The sequence below is a fragment of the Prionailurus viverrinus genome, chromosome C2 (assembly GCF_022837055.1).
Source record: "Prionailurus viverrinus isolate Anna chromosome C2, UM_Priviv_1.0, whole genome shotgun sequence".
In the NCBI taxonomy this organism is placed as follows: Eukaryota; Metazoa; Chordata; class Mammalia; order Carnivora; family Felidae; genus Prionailurus; species Prionailurus viverrinus.
Window position 1 is genome coordinate 100,894,131 of NC_062569.1, and position 13,740 is coordinate 100,907,870.

General features: G+C 35.5%; 1 protein-coding gene across 5 annotated transcripts in view; it reads left to right on the forward strand.

Moving 5' to 3' along the window:
- SLC9C1 (solute carrier family 9 member C1) overlaps positions 1–13,740 on the forward strand; it is a 107,918-nt gene that overhangs the window by 34,332 nt on the left and 59,846 nt on the right. For 4 of the 5 annotated variants that reach the window (XR_007155435.1, XM_047873933.1, XM_047873937.1 and 1 more), the window contains 4 exons: positions 2,835–2,934; positions 8,475–8,618; positions 9,841–10,015; positions 13,583–13,664. Coding sequence is in view for 4 of the 5 variants with exons in the window: in XM_047873933.1 (XP_047729889.1) it covers positions 2,835–2,934; positions 8,475–8,618; positions 9,841–10,015; positions 13,583–13,664 (501 nt within the window). In the remaining variant the exon portion in view is untranslated. The remainder of the gene's footprint in view (positions 1–2,834; positions 2,935–8,474; positions 8,619–9,840; positions 10,016–13,582; positions 13,665–13,740) is intronic. The other variant, XM_047873934.1, reaches the window with a different exon arrangement.

Below are 13,740 nucleotides of genomic sequence, written 5' to 3' on the forward strand. Positions count from 1 at the left end.
TATAGAATCAAGTTAAAGAATTAATAGACATCTAGGGAACAGCCAGTACAGATACATTCATCACATACTACTTTAATTGTGGATACCTAAATTTCTACAAAAATATATTCCAGAAAATATAATTTTTCTCTAACATTAATTAGTAAGTGAGCATAGCCTCAAGGTTAAGGGTTATACCCCCCAAAATAATTATAAACTTTTAGAGTTAAAATGTCTCTATAAATATTTTAGAAAGAAAACTTCTAGGACAGAATTTCCTGAAAACAAAGTACAGAGGAAATATAAATCTAATGTAAAAGGACTTTCACTCCGACCTGGCTTAATGTTCATATTATTAGTATCTTCAAGATATTCCCTATAAATATTTTCCAGGTGTCACTGTTACCTAATAAATTACAATGACTAGTCCAGGACTTGATCTCCTCAAAGTGCCTATGTCCACATTTTCCTCTTCTTTTATAATTCAAAACTGACTAACCAAAGTGTTAGTTCCTGGCTTAAGGTACCATTTCTAGCCAGGACTAAACTAAAGAATATAAAACTTGTAATTTTCCATCTCTGGAAGGGAAAGACTCGGTAGTGTGATAATGATACCAATTTCATAAAATTAAAATGTATTACAGTCCAAATTAAATAATAGAAATTTGAGGGGGGGGTTGAAATTTTACAAAACAATTTGAAATATCATCTGGAAATACTAAATGTGAGAATAGACAAGATAGCTTAAAAAAAAGTGGAGAACTTTCTCTACTAGGTAGGTATTAAATATTTAACAAGCCACCAGTAATTAAAATACAACTGTTGTAACAAAGCAATGTAAAGTAAGCCAAAGAGATGGAAGGGAAAATAACTGATCCAAATACATCTGGCAATTGACAAGTAATGACAATATGATAAAGGTGGAATATCCACAATACTCTTTACTATTAAAACAAATTTTAATTTTAAATTTTATTTATTAACTAGAACAGAGTCTGCTAAACAGTAAGTGGAAAAAAGAAACTAGTTACAGAACTCTATTACTGTACAATCTCATTATAGCTTTTTTTTCTGTGTGACTTTGTGTGCATGTATGCTTGATGTATGCCATGGTGAGTGTTCACTGGGAACTCACTCCCCTGCTCTCAAAGATCTTGATCCAATTATCTTAAATTCCCAGTTCTTTAGCCTCTGAGCACCCAAAGATCTATCTCCTCATGATTTCTGAAAAATTTTGTAGGTTAGCTCCTCATGATCTCCGCTACCTCCTTTTAAATATATAGATGTTTTTGGTTCTTAGTAAATTTTACTGAAGATGGGGACAAGGAAGCTCATAAGGGAAGTTACATTATGTAATTCATGATTTCATAAAACCTGATAGCTACCTTTAATCTCACTTTTCCATGTTTCCTGCTTAATTTTTACCACTTGTGTCCAGTATTGTAATTCAGCAAGTATCCTTTAATACTTGAAGCTCCTTTTTGGGTCTCATTCTCTATTCTCAACTAGCTTATCAAATTATTTCTTCTGAGAAAATGTAGTCCTCTCCATTATAGAAATTCCAATAAATTTTTTGTTAAAATTATACCTATCCTGCTTGACTTAGAGTGGGCCTATGTGTTAATAAACCCATCGTAAGTTGAAAATTTCATAAGTCAAAAATGTATTTAGTATATCTAACCTACTGAACATCATAGCTTAGCCCAGTCTACCTTAAACCTGCTCAGAACATTTACATTAGTCTACAGTTGGGCAAATCATCTCACACAAAGTCTATTTTATGATAAAGTAGATCTCATGTAATTTATTGAGTGCTGACTCAAAGAGAAAACCAGAATGGTTGTAAGTGTATTGGTTGTTCACCCTCACGATCGCCTGGCTGATTGGGAGCTGCGGCTCGCTGACACTGCCCAGCATCACAAGAGGTTATGTTCCTGCATATTGCTAGACTGAGAAAAAAAAATCAATATTCAAAATTTGAAGTACCATTTCTACTGGATGCATACTGCTTTCACACCATTGTAAAGTCAAAAAATTATAAGTCAAACTTTCATAAGTTGGGGATGATCTGGACCTGAAGCCTGGGTCGTTGAATTATGGGTCCTCTTTAAAAAAATAAAAATTTAAAAATTTATATATATATATATATATATATATATATATATACACACACACACACACACGCACACATATATATATAATCTCTATACTGTACCATATTATTTGGATTTTTTACATTGATAATATGCTACTTTCATATTGCAAGGGGGAAATATAACTCTACTACAGCTACTTTTAAGAATATTCCAGTTTTTCATGCTTTTCATTCTCACACAGTAAATGCACCCAAACAAAATTAAACTGGGGAAGTATATCCTTATTGGGTTTCTACCAGTTTGACTCCCTTAGTCCTGCCACAAAGTCAAACCATTTCTATCTCCTACTGTCTCCCAAGAAAGAAAGCATATGAAGTGGGCTAGTCCAAAGAACTCATTTGCTCACTTCCATTTTATCCCTCCAGAGCCCCTCTAAAAACATAACTCCTGTAGAGGGTGCTTTGGCTGCATGAGAACACAGTAAAAGAGTTTTATGAGCTTCAAATCGTTGGCAATGATCTGAAGCCAAAACTGTGCAAGAATGTTAGACACCACCATACAGTTGGGTGTGAATCTGAGGAGGAAGAAGGACAATAGGTGGTGGTAATAACCTGCAATATAATCCAGTTGAAACCAAGTAGGGTAGCCTGTCTATAAAGTTACTATACTATCAAGATATCTGATATTTTCATCTTGAGCAAAATTTGTACCACTGTTGATCTTAAATTAATACTTTATATTTATTTCTTTTTAAAATAGGTGAACTAGTTGGAATGTCTGGAATATTTACCCTGGCCATTATGGGACTTTTTTTAAATTCTACCAGTTTTAAACCAGGGGTTGAAGCACTTCTTCTAGAGTGAGTAGCTAGCATATTTTCATATTTTTTCATGCATTGGCCGCTATAATATTGTAATAATAGCTATATCTACATATCTATCAAAGTAAGATATTGACTTAAAAACTACTCAATAAAAACCTTTCCTAGAAACTCTATTGCTTGTGTCTTCTAATCCTCTAATTTTAGGCAAAATTTGTAACCTTACCTGAGTTCATGTTGGCTCTATTTTCCCCCTAATTCTCTCAAGTCTCTGACCATCTACTCGGTAATTCCCAGTATAATCCCACTAGACAAGGCAAAGACTAAGGTAAGGCAAGGGAGACACTCATCACAGGCACAAAATTTAAGAAGGTGCCAAAAGACTCAGTAATCAAGGTAAATAATCTTTTAATGCAATACTTTTTGGGGGCACCTGGGTGACTCAGTCAGTTAAACGTCTTTCTTCGGCTCAAGTCATGATCTCAAAGTTTATGGGTCCGAGCCCTGCGTCTGATCTGTGCTGACAGCTCAGAGCCTGGAGCCTGCTTCAGATTCTGTGTCCCCCTCTCTCTCTGCCCCTCCCCTGCTCACAATCTGTCTCTCTTTCTCAAAAATAAATAAACATTTTTTAAAAATTTTAATTAAATTTTAATGCATTATTTTTGGAAAAAAAAAAAGAAATTAATGCAAAAAACCCCTGGTGAAAATGTAAACATTTTAAAGAAATATTAGAACAAGACTACTGATAGTTCCTTTTGCTTCAAGCTCCAATATGGCTCAGCCTGGCGCTGCTGCTAGAAGACCAATATTTGAAGGACAAAGAAGAGATGGCATGCAAAGCAAATTAAAAGATAAAGCTAGGGCATTTGAAGAGGATTGGCAGTGTTATACAAGAAAATATGGCCATATGTACAAATTTACAAATTGTGCCCTGCTCAAGGGCATCCAGCTTAGGGGAGAGTGGAATTTGTGCCAGCCTGCTAGAAGGGTGCTTTCTGTAATGATGCAACACACAGGCTGAGAACTTGACTTAACTCGCACAATGACAACATAGAGTAACAGAGGCCCTGAACCTAATCAATGATTTTTGGAGTTTTGCAGAATGTTATAGAAGATAGAATAAACTCAGAAGTTTGAAAGTATAGAATCTTAATAGAATTTTGGAACTCTTTACTAAAATTTCATGTCAATTACAAAGGAAGCCAATTGTACCAACACCTAGGCAGAATTACTTGGGCCACAATTAATTATTGTAGGAAGAAATAAAAATGTTACATGTTTTAAATCTGATTTTGGGAAGTGATTCTGAAGTCTCCCTTCACCTTTTTGCTCTAACTAAATGCTGGATCTCCCCTGAAGGCATTTACTACGTTGCTTTCTTTAGACGTTGTTTTTCTCACCCACATCCTGGGTACTACTGAGCCTAGAGTTGAGGCTGGTGATCTTTCTATACCTTAAAGTCATTTCTAGATCATACTTTCTCATTCTTCCCGAGAAGAACCCAGTTTTGAAGCTCATGCCATCAGATTTTACTATCTGCCACTCTCTTGACTGTAGTTATGTCTAGATCCCTGAATCACACTCTCCATTTCGTGAAGATATTGACTGTCCTCTCACTGTGACTCTCCAGCACCATTGTCCTATCACCATTCTCAGTGATTTCGGTTAACACCCACACGGTTGATCCTTCTATTCCACCTTTCAGTTCCTGGACCTCCTCTCTTCCTATGAGCCTGTTCAGCCCCCCTGCTTCAGCCACCCACGTACATGGTCATATAAATGAGCACATCATAATCTCAATGTTAAGAATCTTACCGTCAAAAATATGACATGTGTCAGGTCCTACTCTCCAAGACAGTAAAAACCTAAGATGACAATAGCAAATCCTCCTATATTCTACAACAATCTGCTGCAGGGCCTTGCGACTCTCCAAGACAAGAGGATCATCATCTCCCATGTTTTCAGCTTACAGCCTCTAGGACCCAGATTTGAACAGTTCTGCGAATATGCTGACACTACACTGTGTCAATCTTATGACCTTTTACTGATCTTCATCCACCTCACTTCCTTCTTACCCAAATCATTTCTTTTGTTTAAAACCACCCAATAACTTCTCATCTCTTTTGGTAACAGGTAAAATCTTTTTAAAAATTTTTTTATTTGTTTTTTTTTTACCTTTTTTAAATTAATTTTCAAAATTTAAATCCCAGTTAGTTAACATGTAGTGTAATAATGGTTTCAGGAGTAGAATTTAGTGATTCATCACTTACATATAACACCCAGTGCTCATCCCAACAAGTGCCCTTCTTAGTATCCATCACCCATTTAGCCCATTCCCCTACCCAACACTTGAGAGCAACCCTCAGTTTGTTCTCTGTACTTAAGAGTCTTTAATGCTTTGTCTCTCTCTCTGTTTTAATCTTATTTTTGCTTTTCTTCCCCTATGTTCATCTATTTTGTTTCTTAAATTCCCCATATGAATAAAATCATATTTTTATTTGTCTTTCTCTGACTGACTTCTTTCACTTAACATTATACACTCTAGTTCCATCCACATTGTTGCAAATGGCAAGATTTCATTATTTTTGATGGCTGAGTAATATTCCATTGTACATATATACCACTATTTCTTTGTCCGTTCATCAGTAGATGGACATTTGGGCTCTTTCTACAATTTGACTATTGTTGATAGTACTGCTATAAACATTGGGGTGCATGTGCCCCTTTGAATAAGCATTTTTATATCCTTTGGATAAATACCTAGTAGTACACTTGTTAGTTTGTTGGATAGTTCTACTTTTAATTTTTGAGGAATCTCCATACTGTTTTCCAGGGTGGCTACACCAGTTTGCATTCCATGAACAGTGGTAGAATAGGTGGATAAAGGTGTCCTCTTTATCCACATCCTTGCCAACATCTGTTGCTGCCTGAGTTAATTTTAGCCATTCTGACAGGTGTGAGGTAGTATCTCATCGTGGTTTTGATTTCTATTTGTCTGCTGATAAAGGATGAGCATTTTTTCATGTGTCTGTTAGCCATCTGGATGTCTTCTTTGGAAAAGTGTCTATTCATATCTTATGCCTATTTCTTCACTGGGTTATTTGGCTTTTTGGGTGTTGAGTTTGATAAGTTCTTTATAGATTTTGGATACTAACCCTTTATCTGATATGTCATTTGAAAATATCTTCTCTCATTCTCTTGGTTGCCTCTTAGTTTTGCTGATTGTTTCCTTCACTGTGCAAAAGCTTTTTATCTTGATGAGGTTCCAATAATTCATTTTTGCTTTTGTTTCCCTTGCCTCCAGAGACATGTCAAGTAAGAAGTTGCTGCAGCTAAGGTCAAAAAGGTTCTTATCTGCTTTCTCCTCTAAGATTTTGATGGCTTCTTGTCCTATGTTTAGGTCTTTCATCCATTTTGAGTTTATTTTTGTGTCTGGTGTAAGAAAGTACTCCAGGTTCATTCTCATGCAGGGAGCTATCTGGGGTCTTTTCTGGTTCCATACAAATTTTAGAATTGTTTGTTCTAGTTCTATGAAGAATGCTGGTGTTATTCTGATAGGGATTGCTTTGAATACATAAGTTGCTTTGGATAGTATCAATATTTTAACAATATTTGTTCTTCCAATCCATGAGCATTGAATATTTTTCCATTTCTTTGTGTCTTCTTCAATTTCTTTCATAAGCTTTCTATAGTTTCAGTGTATAGATTTTTTACCTCTTTGGTTGGATTTATTCCTAGGTATTTTATGGCTTTTGGTGCAATTGTAAATGGGATTGATCCCTGATTTCTCTTTCTGCTGTTTCATTAATTGGTGTATTGAAATGCAACCGATTTCTGTATGTTAATTTTATATCCTGTGACTTTGCTGAATTCAGGTATCAGTTCTAGCAGTTTCTTGATGGAGTCTTTTGGGTTTTCCACGTAAAGTATCATGTCATCTGCAAAGAGTGAAAATTTGACTTCCTCCTTGGTGATTTGGATGCTGGTCACAGCCTAGAGTAATTAGCCTAAATTCAGTCATAAAGAAAGTATTTTGAATGTTTTGACTGAACATTTCCTAATATAGGATGTTTTACATTGAATTTTTCTCTAATAATGCCTAGGTATTTGTGGTTCTTAAATATAGTTCAAAACTGAAAATTCTTATTTTTTTTTAAGTTTATTTATTTATTTTGAGAGAGAAAGAGAGTAGAAGGGGCAGAGAGAGAGGGGGAGAGAGAGAGAAAATCCCAAGCAGGCTTTGCACCATCAGTGCAAAGCCCAGTGTGGGGCTTGAATTCACAAACCATGAGATCATGATCTGAGCTGAAGTCAGACGCTTAACTGACTGAGCCACCCAGGCACCCCTGAAAATTCTTCTTAATGTAACAGGGAAAGATTTAATTTTTATACTGAATTTGGTTTTTGGCCAATCAGGAGTCCTGGAGAAAAAATAATCATTATCTTTAAAGGGTAACATATGGTTAAACCAAGCTACCTTCATCTCATAAAATGGTATTCATGTACCCTTCTAATCTTTTCAATTTATTTTTTTATGAATATAATATTGTGACATTGAATACATAAAATTCATAGAATGTACACATGCTCACAAATCCCCAGTGGAAAATCTACAAAGGGCACTCATTAGAATAAAGGATTAATTTACATCTTCTAAGGACTAGCTAGATTTTAAATTTTTTTTTTTTCAACGTTTATTTATTTTTGGGACAGAGAGAGACAGAGCATGAACGGGGGAGGGGCAGAGAGAGAGGGAGTCACAGAATCGGAAACAGGCTCCAGGCTCTGAGCCATCAGCCCAGAGCCCGACGCGGGGCTCGAACTCACGGACCGCGAGATCGTGACCTGGCTGAAGTCGGACGCTTAACCGACTGCGCCACCCAGGCGCCCCAAGGACTAGCTAGATTTTAGGACAAGCCTTCATCCTATCATTGTGTAAAGCAGACTGGCAGTTTAGTATTCCTTTTAAAGATAAATGATTTTAGCTCTTTCCAATGATACAAGGAGTTCACAATCAGTATTCTCAAGCTACATGAACCATAATGCCCGAATAAATTCTGTCAAATAGTACAACTACAACCAAAACATGTTTTCAAAATCAATCCAAAAGAAAGACACTAATTTACCTGTCGTGTAAACTGATTAAAGTTGCTTTAGAATTATTTATTTACTTGTCTGAGTGCTCCTCTCTTCCCAGTTAAATTATAAGCCCCTTGAGCGTGTAGGTAAATGCGTTAATTACCTTTATTTTCTTCTTCTTCTTCTTCTATTATTATTATTATTATTATTATTATTATTTTAATGTTTCATTTATTTTTGAGGGGGCGCAGACAGAGGGGAGGGAGGATCTGAATCGGGCTCTGCACTGACAACAGTGAGCCCAATAGAGGGCTCAAGCTCACAAGCCATGAGATCATGACTTGAACCAAAATTGGACGTTCAACTGATTGAGCCACCCAGGTGCCCTGTCTTTATGTTTTTGACTAGGCCTAGCACAATGCCTCACGTAGATAAGCCTTGTGATAAATGTGTTAGATTAGTTAACTATAATTAACTACATTTTTTTTCTGAAAATGCAGATTCTGGAATTGTCTATCATTTGTTGCTTTTCTTATGGTGTTTACCTTCACTGGACTTCTAATTCCTGCACATACATATTTATATATATCATTTTCTGATATATATTATTCATTAAATATCTATTTCACACTTATTGTTTTAAGGTAAGAATTTCATTTGAATTTTTCTATTTATAAGGCATTGACTAAACCCAAAGAGATTTTTTAAATAGAAATGTTTCATTCCTTAGCATGAATATGAAGAATTGCCTTTTAAACTTGCCAAGGAATCACTAGCAAATTAGTGTTTTAGTGTTTTTTGTAACTGTATTAATTCCGGTTTTAACTGAATTTCAAAGCAATCTAAGTACTTTATAAAATTTTTGATAATTAGTAGGAAAAAAAACCTTTCATAATTTCACTACCTAGAGACAACTGCAATTAACATTTGGTATATTTCACCCAATGTTATCTTTCCGATGAGGTTTCATAAAGTTCAACACTGATCTTAAATAAAAATTCTATGTTGCTTTAGTTTGCCTAATATTATATAACAAATAATTTCCTGTTGTGATTAAATTATAGTTAGAAATAGCTTTTTAACAATCATAAGAGTATCTTCTTTGTAAATGTCCTTTTTGCCTAAATAATTTTTGTAGCTCTCTTTCAATGATAAGAGGTGGGAAAGAGTCTGCCCTTGCCCTTGGAAGGGAAGAGGAGGTGACACAGAGGAGGAACAACCACCATCACTGCAGTCTCAGGATTCTTCAATCTCCATCACTAGTGTTGTTAACATGCTGCTTCCATCTAGGAAAATTAATAGGGAGTTGACATCTGTTGGCTAGTGCCAAATAAATAGAAATGAGTCCGAAATTATGAGATACAACTAGTGTAAAATGTAGGAGATGTGCGATTAAAAGAAAAAAATAAAAATGAATTGGCCAATATTAGATAGATTCAGCAAGATTAAAATCTACAAAGGAAAAAAAAAAGGAGGGCACTTTTTCCCTTCACTTCTCACTCATTAGATTTGCTTTTATTTCTCTTTGGGATCTAGAATAAAATATATCAACAAAGCATCTCTAACTTTTTCTTTTCTACCTCAAGAAACGCCACTCAAGGGTGATGTGGAATTAACCTTCTACAAACCTAACAGAAATAAATGAAGAGAATAATGCCATAGCCTTGTATCTCTCCATGAAATGCCCTTCTGCCTTTTTTTTTTTTTTTTTTTTGGTGCCATGCTAACAGTGTGTGAAATATGGCTCATTTGTTTGAGAGTTGGTATTCCACAGGGAATATATTGGAGTAGAATAGAATGAAATGGGGGTAGTGGTGAAAATATCTATGGCAACAATAACTTTTAAAAATCTCTTTTGTCTTCTAGACTTGTGGTTTTTCTATTAATGAGCCCTCTTTTGTCTCGACTTGGTCATGGGTTCAACTGGCGTTGGGCGTTCATAATGATCTGGAGTGAAATGAAAGGAACACCTAATATAAACATGGCTCTTCTCCTTGCCTACTCTGACCTTTCTCTTGGAACTGAGAGGGAAAAATCTCAAGTAAAGATAAATGATTTGGTTTTTTTGAACATATTATGAATACTGTTGCTGTGTACTTAAAATATATTTTAGTAGTGAGGTAGCTCATGCCACTTGGACTGTGGGAGTGATTTAGCCATGATGCCAAGATTGGATAGAGGAAGAACACCTGGCAACATTCCTCTTCCTGGGGAACATTCTGGCTTAGGAATTCCTAAATCCTTTCATTACACTCTTAAAATAGGTTTATTACAAAGGTTAAAGGAATTAAAACTTATAAATAATTTAAGGCACGCCTGGGGGCTCAGTTGATAAAGCATCTAACACTTAATTTGGGTTCAGGTCATGATCTCATGGTCATGGGATCAAGCCCTGTGTACGGCTCTGTACTCACAGCATGGAGCTTGCTTGGGATTCTCTCTTCCCCTCTCTCTGCCCCTTCCCCATGTGCACAAGCACACACGCTCTCTCTCGGTGTCTCTCCAATAAATAAATGAACCTAAAAAATACTTATAAATAATTTAAAATAGTACCTGAAACAGAGTATGTACTTAATAAGTGTTTTTATTTTTACTTACTCCTAATACCCATTTGAGAAAAGCAGAAACCTGCTTATTATTGGCTCTATTGCTTTCTGTAACTTTGTGAAGCCACATTTAGTAATGCTAGGAATCAGAACATTTTAATTGTCAAGTGAAGTTACCTTTTCACTTACAGTTACCCCAAACTCTACCTAACAGAACATAATGGGCTTGACTCTCCCTCTACCTTATTTCAAGGTAAGATCATTACAAGGAGCTCTGTAAGAAATTTCCTGTGTGGATATCACAAGCATCTAATACTTCCATTGTGGTGTTTTTTGTTTTTGTTTTCTTTTACACATAAATTCCAAATATAAAGGAAAGAGCATCCAGGGAATATTTGCGTGTCTAATTAGATAATAGTCCAAACATTAAAAAATTAAGCATTCAAACACTTCTTTTGAAACCAAAACTATCTACTATCCCATGACCTTCTCCTCCTTTTTAACCTATATACACATGCCTAAAGAATCAAGGTTAGTTCCTTACCATACATATTGACCAGTTCAATGGTAGACATCACGCACAGATCTGGGTTCTGAAATTTCTAGTTGACTGCTATTTGCTGTGTCACCATCACCAAGTTATTTAATTCCTACCTCATTGCACATGTCCGTTTCATCATTCTAAAAGGGACTTAATACCAATGGTTGAGGCACGTGGGTGGCTCAGTCAGTTGGGTGTCCAACTTCGGCTCAGGTCACGATCTCACAGCTTTGTGAGTTCAAGCCCCGTGTCGGGCTCTGTGCTGACAGCTCAGAGCCTGGAGCCTGCTTCGGATTCGATGTCCCTCTGTCACACTGCCCCCACCCCCCTCAAGAATAAATAAACATTAAAAAAATTAAAAGATAATAATACCAATGGTTGTTTTAGCAAATGTTTACAAATAACTTTTTTAGGGGTCAGAGGGAGTCCTAATTTGTAGTATTTGCCAATTTCCATTGTGTAATCACTCTCACTAAGAGAACATCAATCAGCTCAATAACTTCCTGAAAATTTAATGATCAGCTCTCATGAACTGGGAAAAACCAGCTCTAGCACACCACTATCTCAAAGGGTTAGTATGATAAATAGAAAGTGTACATAAAATGCTTAATACATTGTTTAGCATATAGTAAATGTACAATAAATATGAGCTATGTTGATGATTATAATGCTTTGAGATAAAACCTTAAATAAAATGCTTTGAGACCTTAAATAAAATGCCTAAATAAAATGCTTTGAAACCTTAAATATAATGCTTTGAGATAGAACCTTAAATAAAATCATTTAGTGAGATGCCCTCACTAGAGTAGTAACTAGTTGAAAAGAAAGTAACACTTCATTTAATTTGGCTGAACCCTATAGCTAACCTTTTAATACTTTTTAATACTCACAAAGCAGCACTAGAGTAAAGGTTAAAAATAACTTAATCTTGTGTCTACAAGTTTATTGACCTTGGCTAAGTGACAGTGCCTAAGTTTCCCATCTGTGCAATTGGACAATATTGGTATTCACTTCACAGAACTGTTGTGAGGATTAAATAAGCCTGATATATCGTACTCTATGCTTACTATATAGAAGTTAAGTTTTATTACTATTAAATTAACAAACTTAGTGATCCTCAATTTTGGACGCACTTTAGAGTGCTTCAGGAACTTTTAGAAAATTATCAGTGCATGTGGAATTCTGGCCACGGCCATGATGAATAGTGGATATCAGACTTATTTCCTATAGTAAACAACTATTAAACTGGTTAAAATATATGAAGTGATCGAATACAGTTTTCAAATTTTCTATAATTTTATAATAAACGAAAAACAGCCTAATTTTTTAAAACAGGCAAAAGAGATAAACAGATACTTCACAAAGAAAGATATATCTACCACTAAGCACATTAAAAACGCTCAACATCACTTCTTTAGGGAAGTGCAAATTAAAACTACAATGAGAAACATAATGTTCAATTTACATGAAGGTTTTAGAATTGGTAGTTCTTATCTATAGAAATAGAAATCAGACCTCCTGTGGAGTAGGGGATTGATTGGCAAGGAGAACTAGAGATATTTGGGGGAGGGGGGGATATAAGAATATTTTACATCTTGATAGGATTGAGGGTTATGTGGGTGTATACAATGTCAAAATTTATCAAATGGTAAACAAGTACATTTCAATGTATATACATTATACCTCAGTTTTTCTAATTACTAATGTGTGGGCTCCACCCTCGTATAAATCAGAATATTCAGTGGGAGCATATTGGGCACCAGTATTTTAAAGTTTCCCCATGATTCTAATATGCCACCTGGAGAGTCTCTGGTGTGGTTTCACGCTCTGTCTCTAACCTCCATCTGTAGCCACAAAAAAAGGAAAGGCTGGGGGTATGACATAAGTTCTGGAAATTAGAGTTATGTAAGTCAACAGAAGTGTGCGGTCTTAGATTGAAAAGTATTGTTCCAACTGGGAGTATAAGCAGAGAAAAAAAATCAAGTGGCACCAGAGATATTAACTGCCCCTCCCTCCTTACAATGAAAGGATGGCAGAGAGGCAAAACATGAGGTAAGCAAACATAGCAAGATCCTCGAGCTCTTCTCTTACCCCAGATGAGGAGAATTATTTGATACAGAGGTGCCTGGAAGTGTTGAACACAGAACTTCATGGTTATGCCCATGGTGGCGTGTGTAGTGAATAAGAACCGATAAAGTACAAGCATATTCCCAAGGCCCAAGAAGTGCAGCAGTGAAATTTAAGGACAAGCTTTTTATGTTCCCAATGTCTCCATAAGTATTTGTTTACTTGTCAGATCATGTGTCCTGAGTATTGATTTGGTTCCAAAAGCATGAATAAAATCTATGCAGGGAGATAGAGAATACCCAGAGTACTTTCATCATGCCTGACATTCATATTCTTCTCTACTATGAGCATTTATTGACTTAATACAGCCTGGTTTAACTTACATTAGCAAATATAGAATATAGTGCATGAAATTGTCATGATTACTTACTTTGTATTTTTCTTTCTACTCTAGGTATTATTTCATGGAGTGTCAGTTTGCTTAGTTACCTTGATTGTCAATAGATTTATTTTGCCAATGGCAGTTAGTAAACTAGGTAAGCCCTACTAATTACTATTCTGAGTGAAGAGAAACATTTTCTAATAACATTTTTAAAAATGTTTATTTGTTTT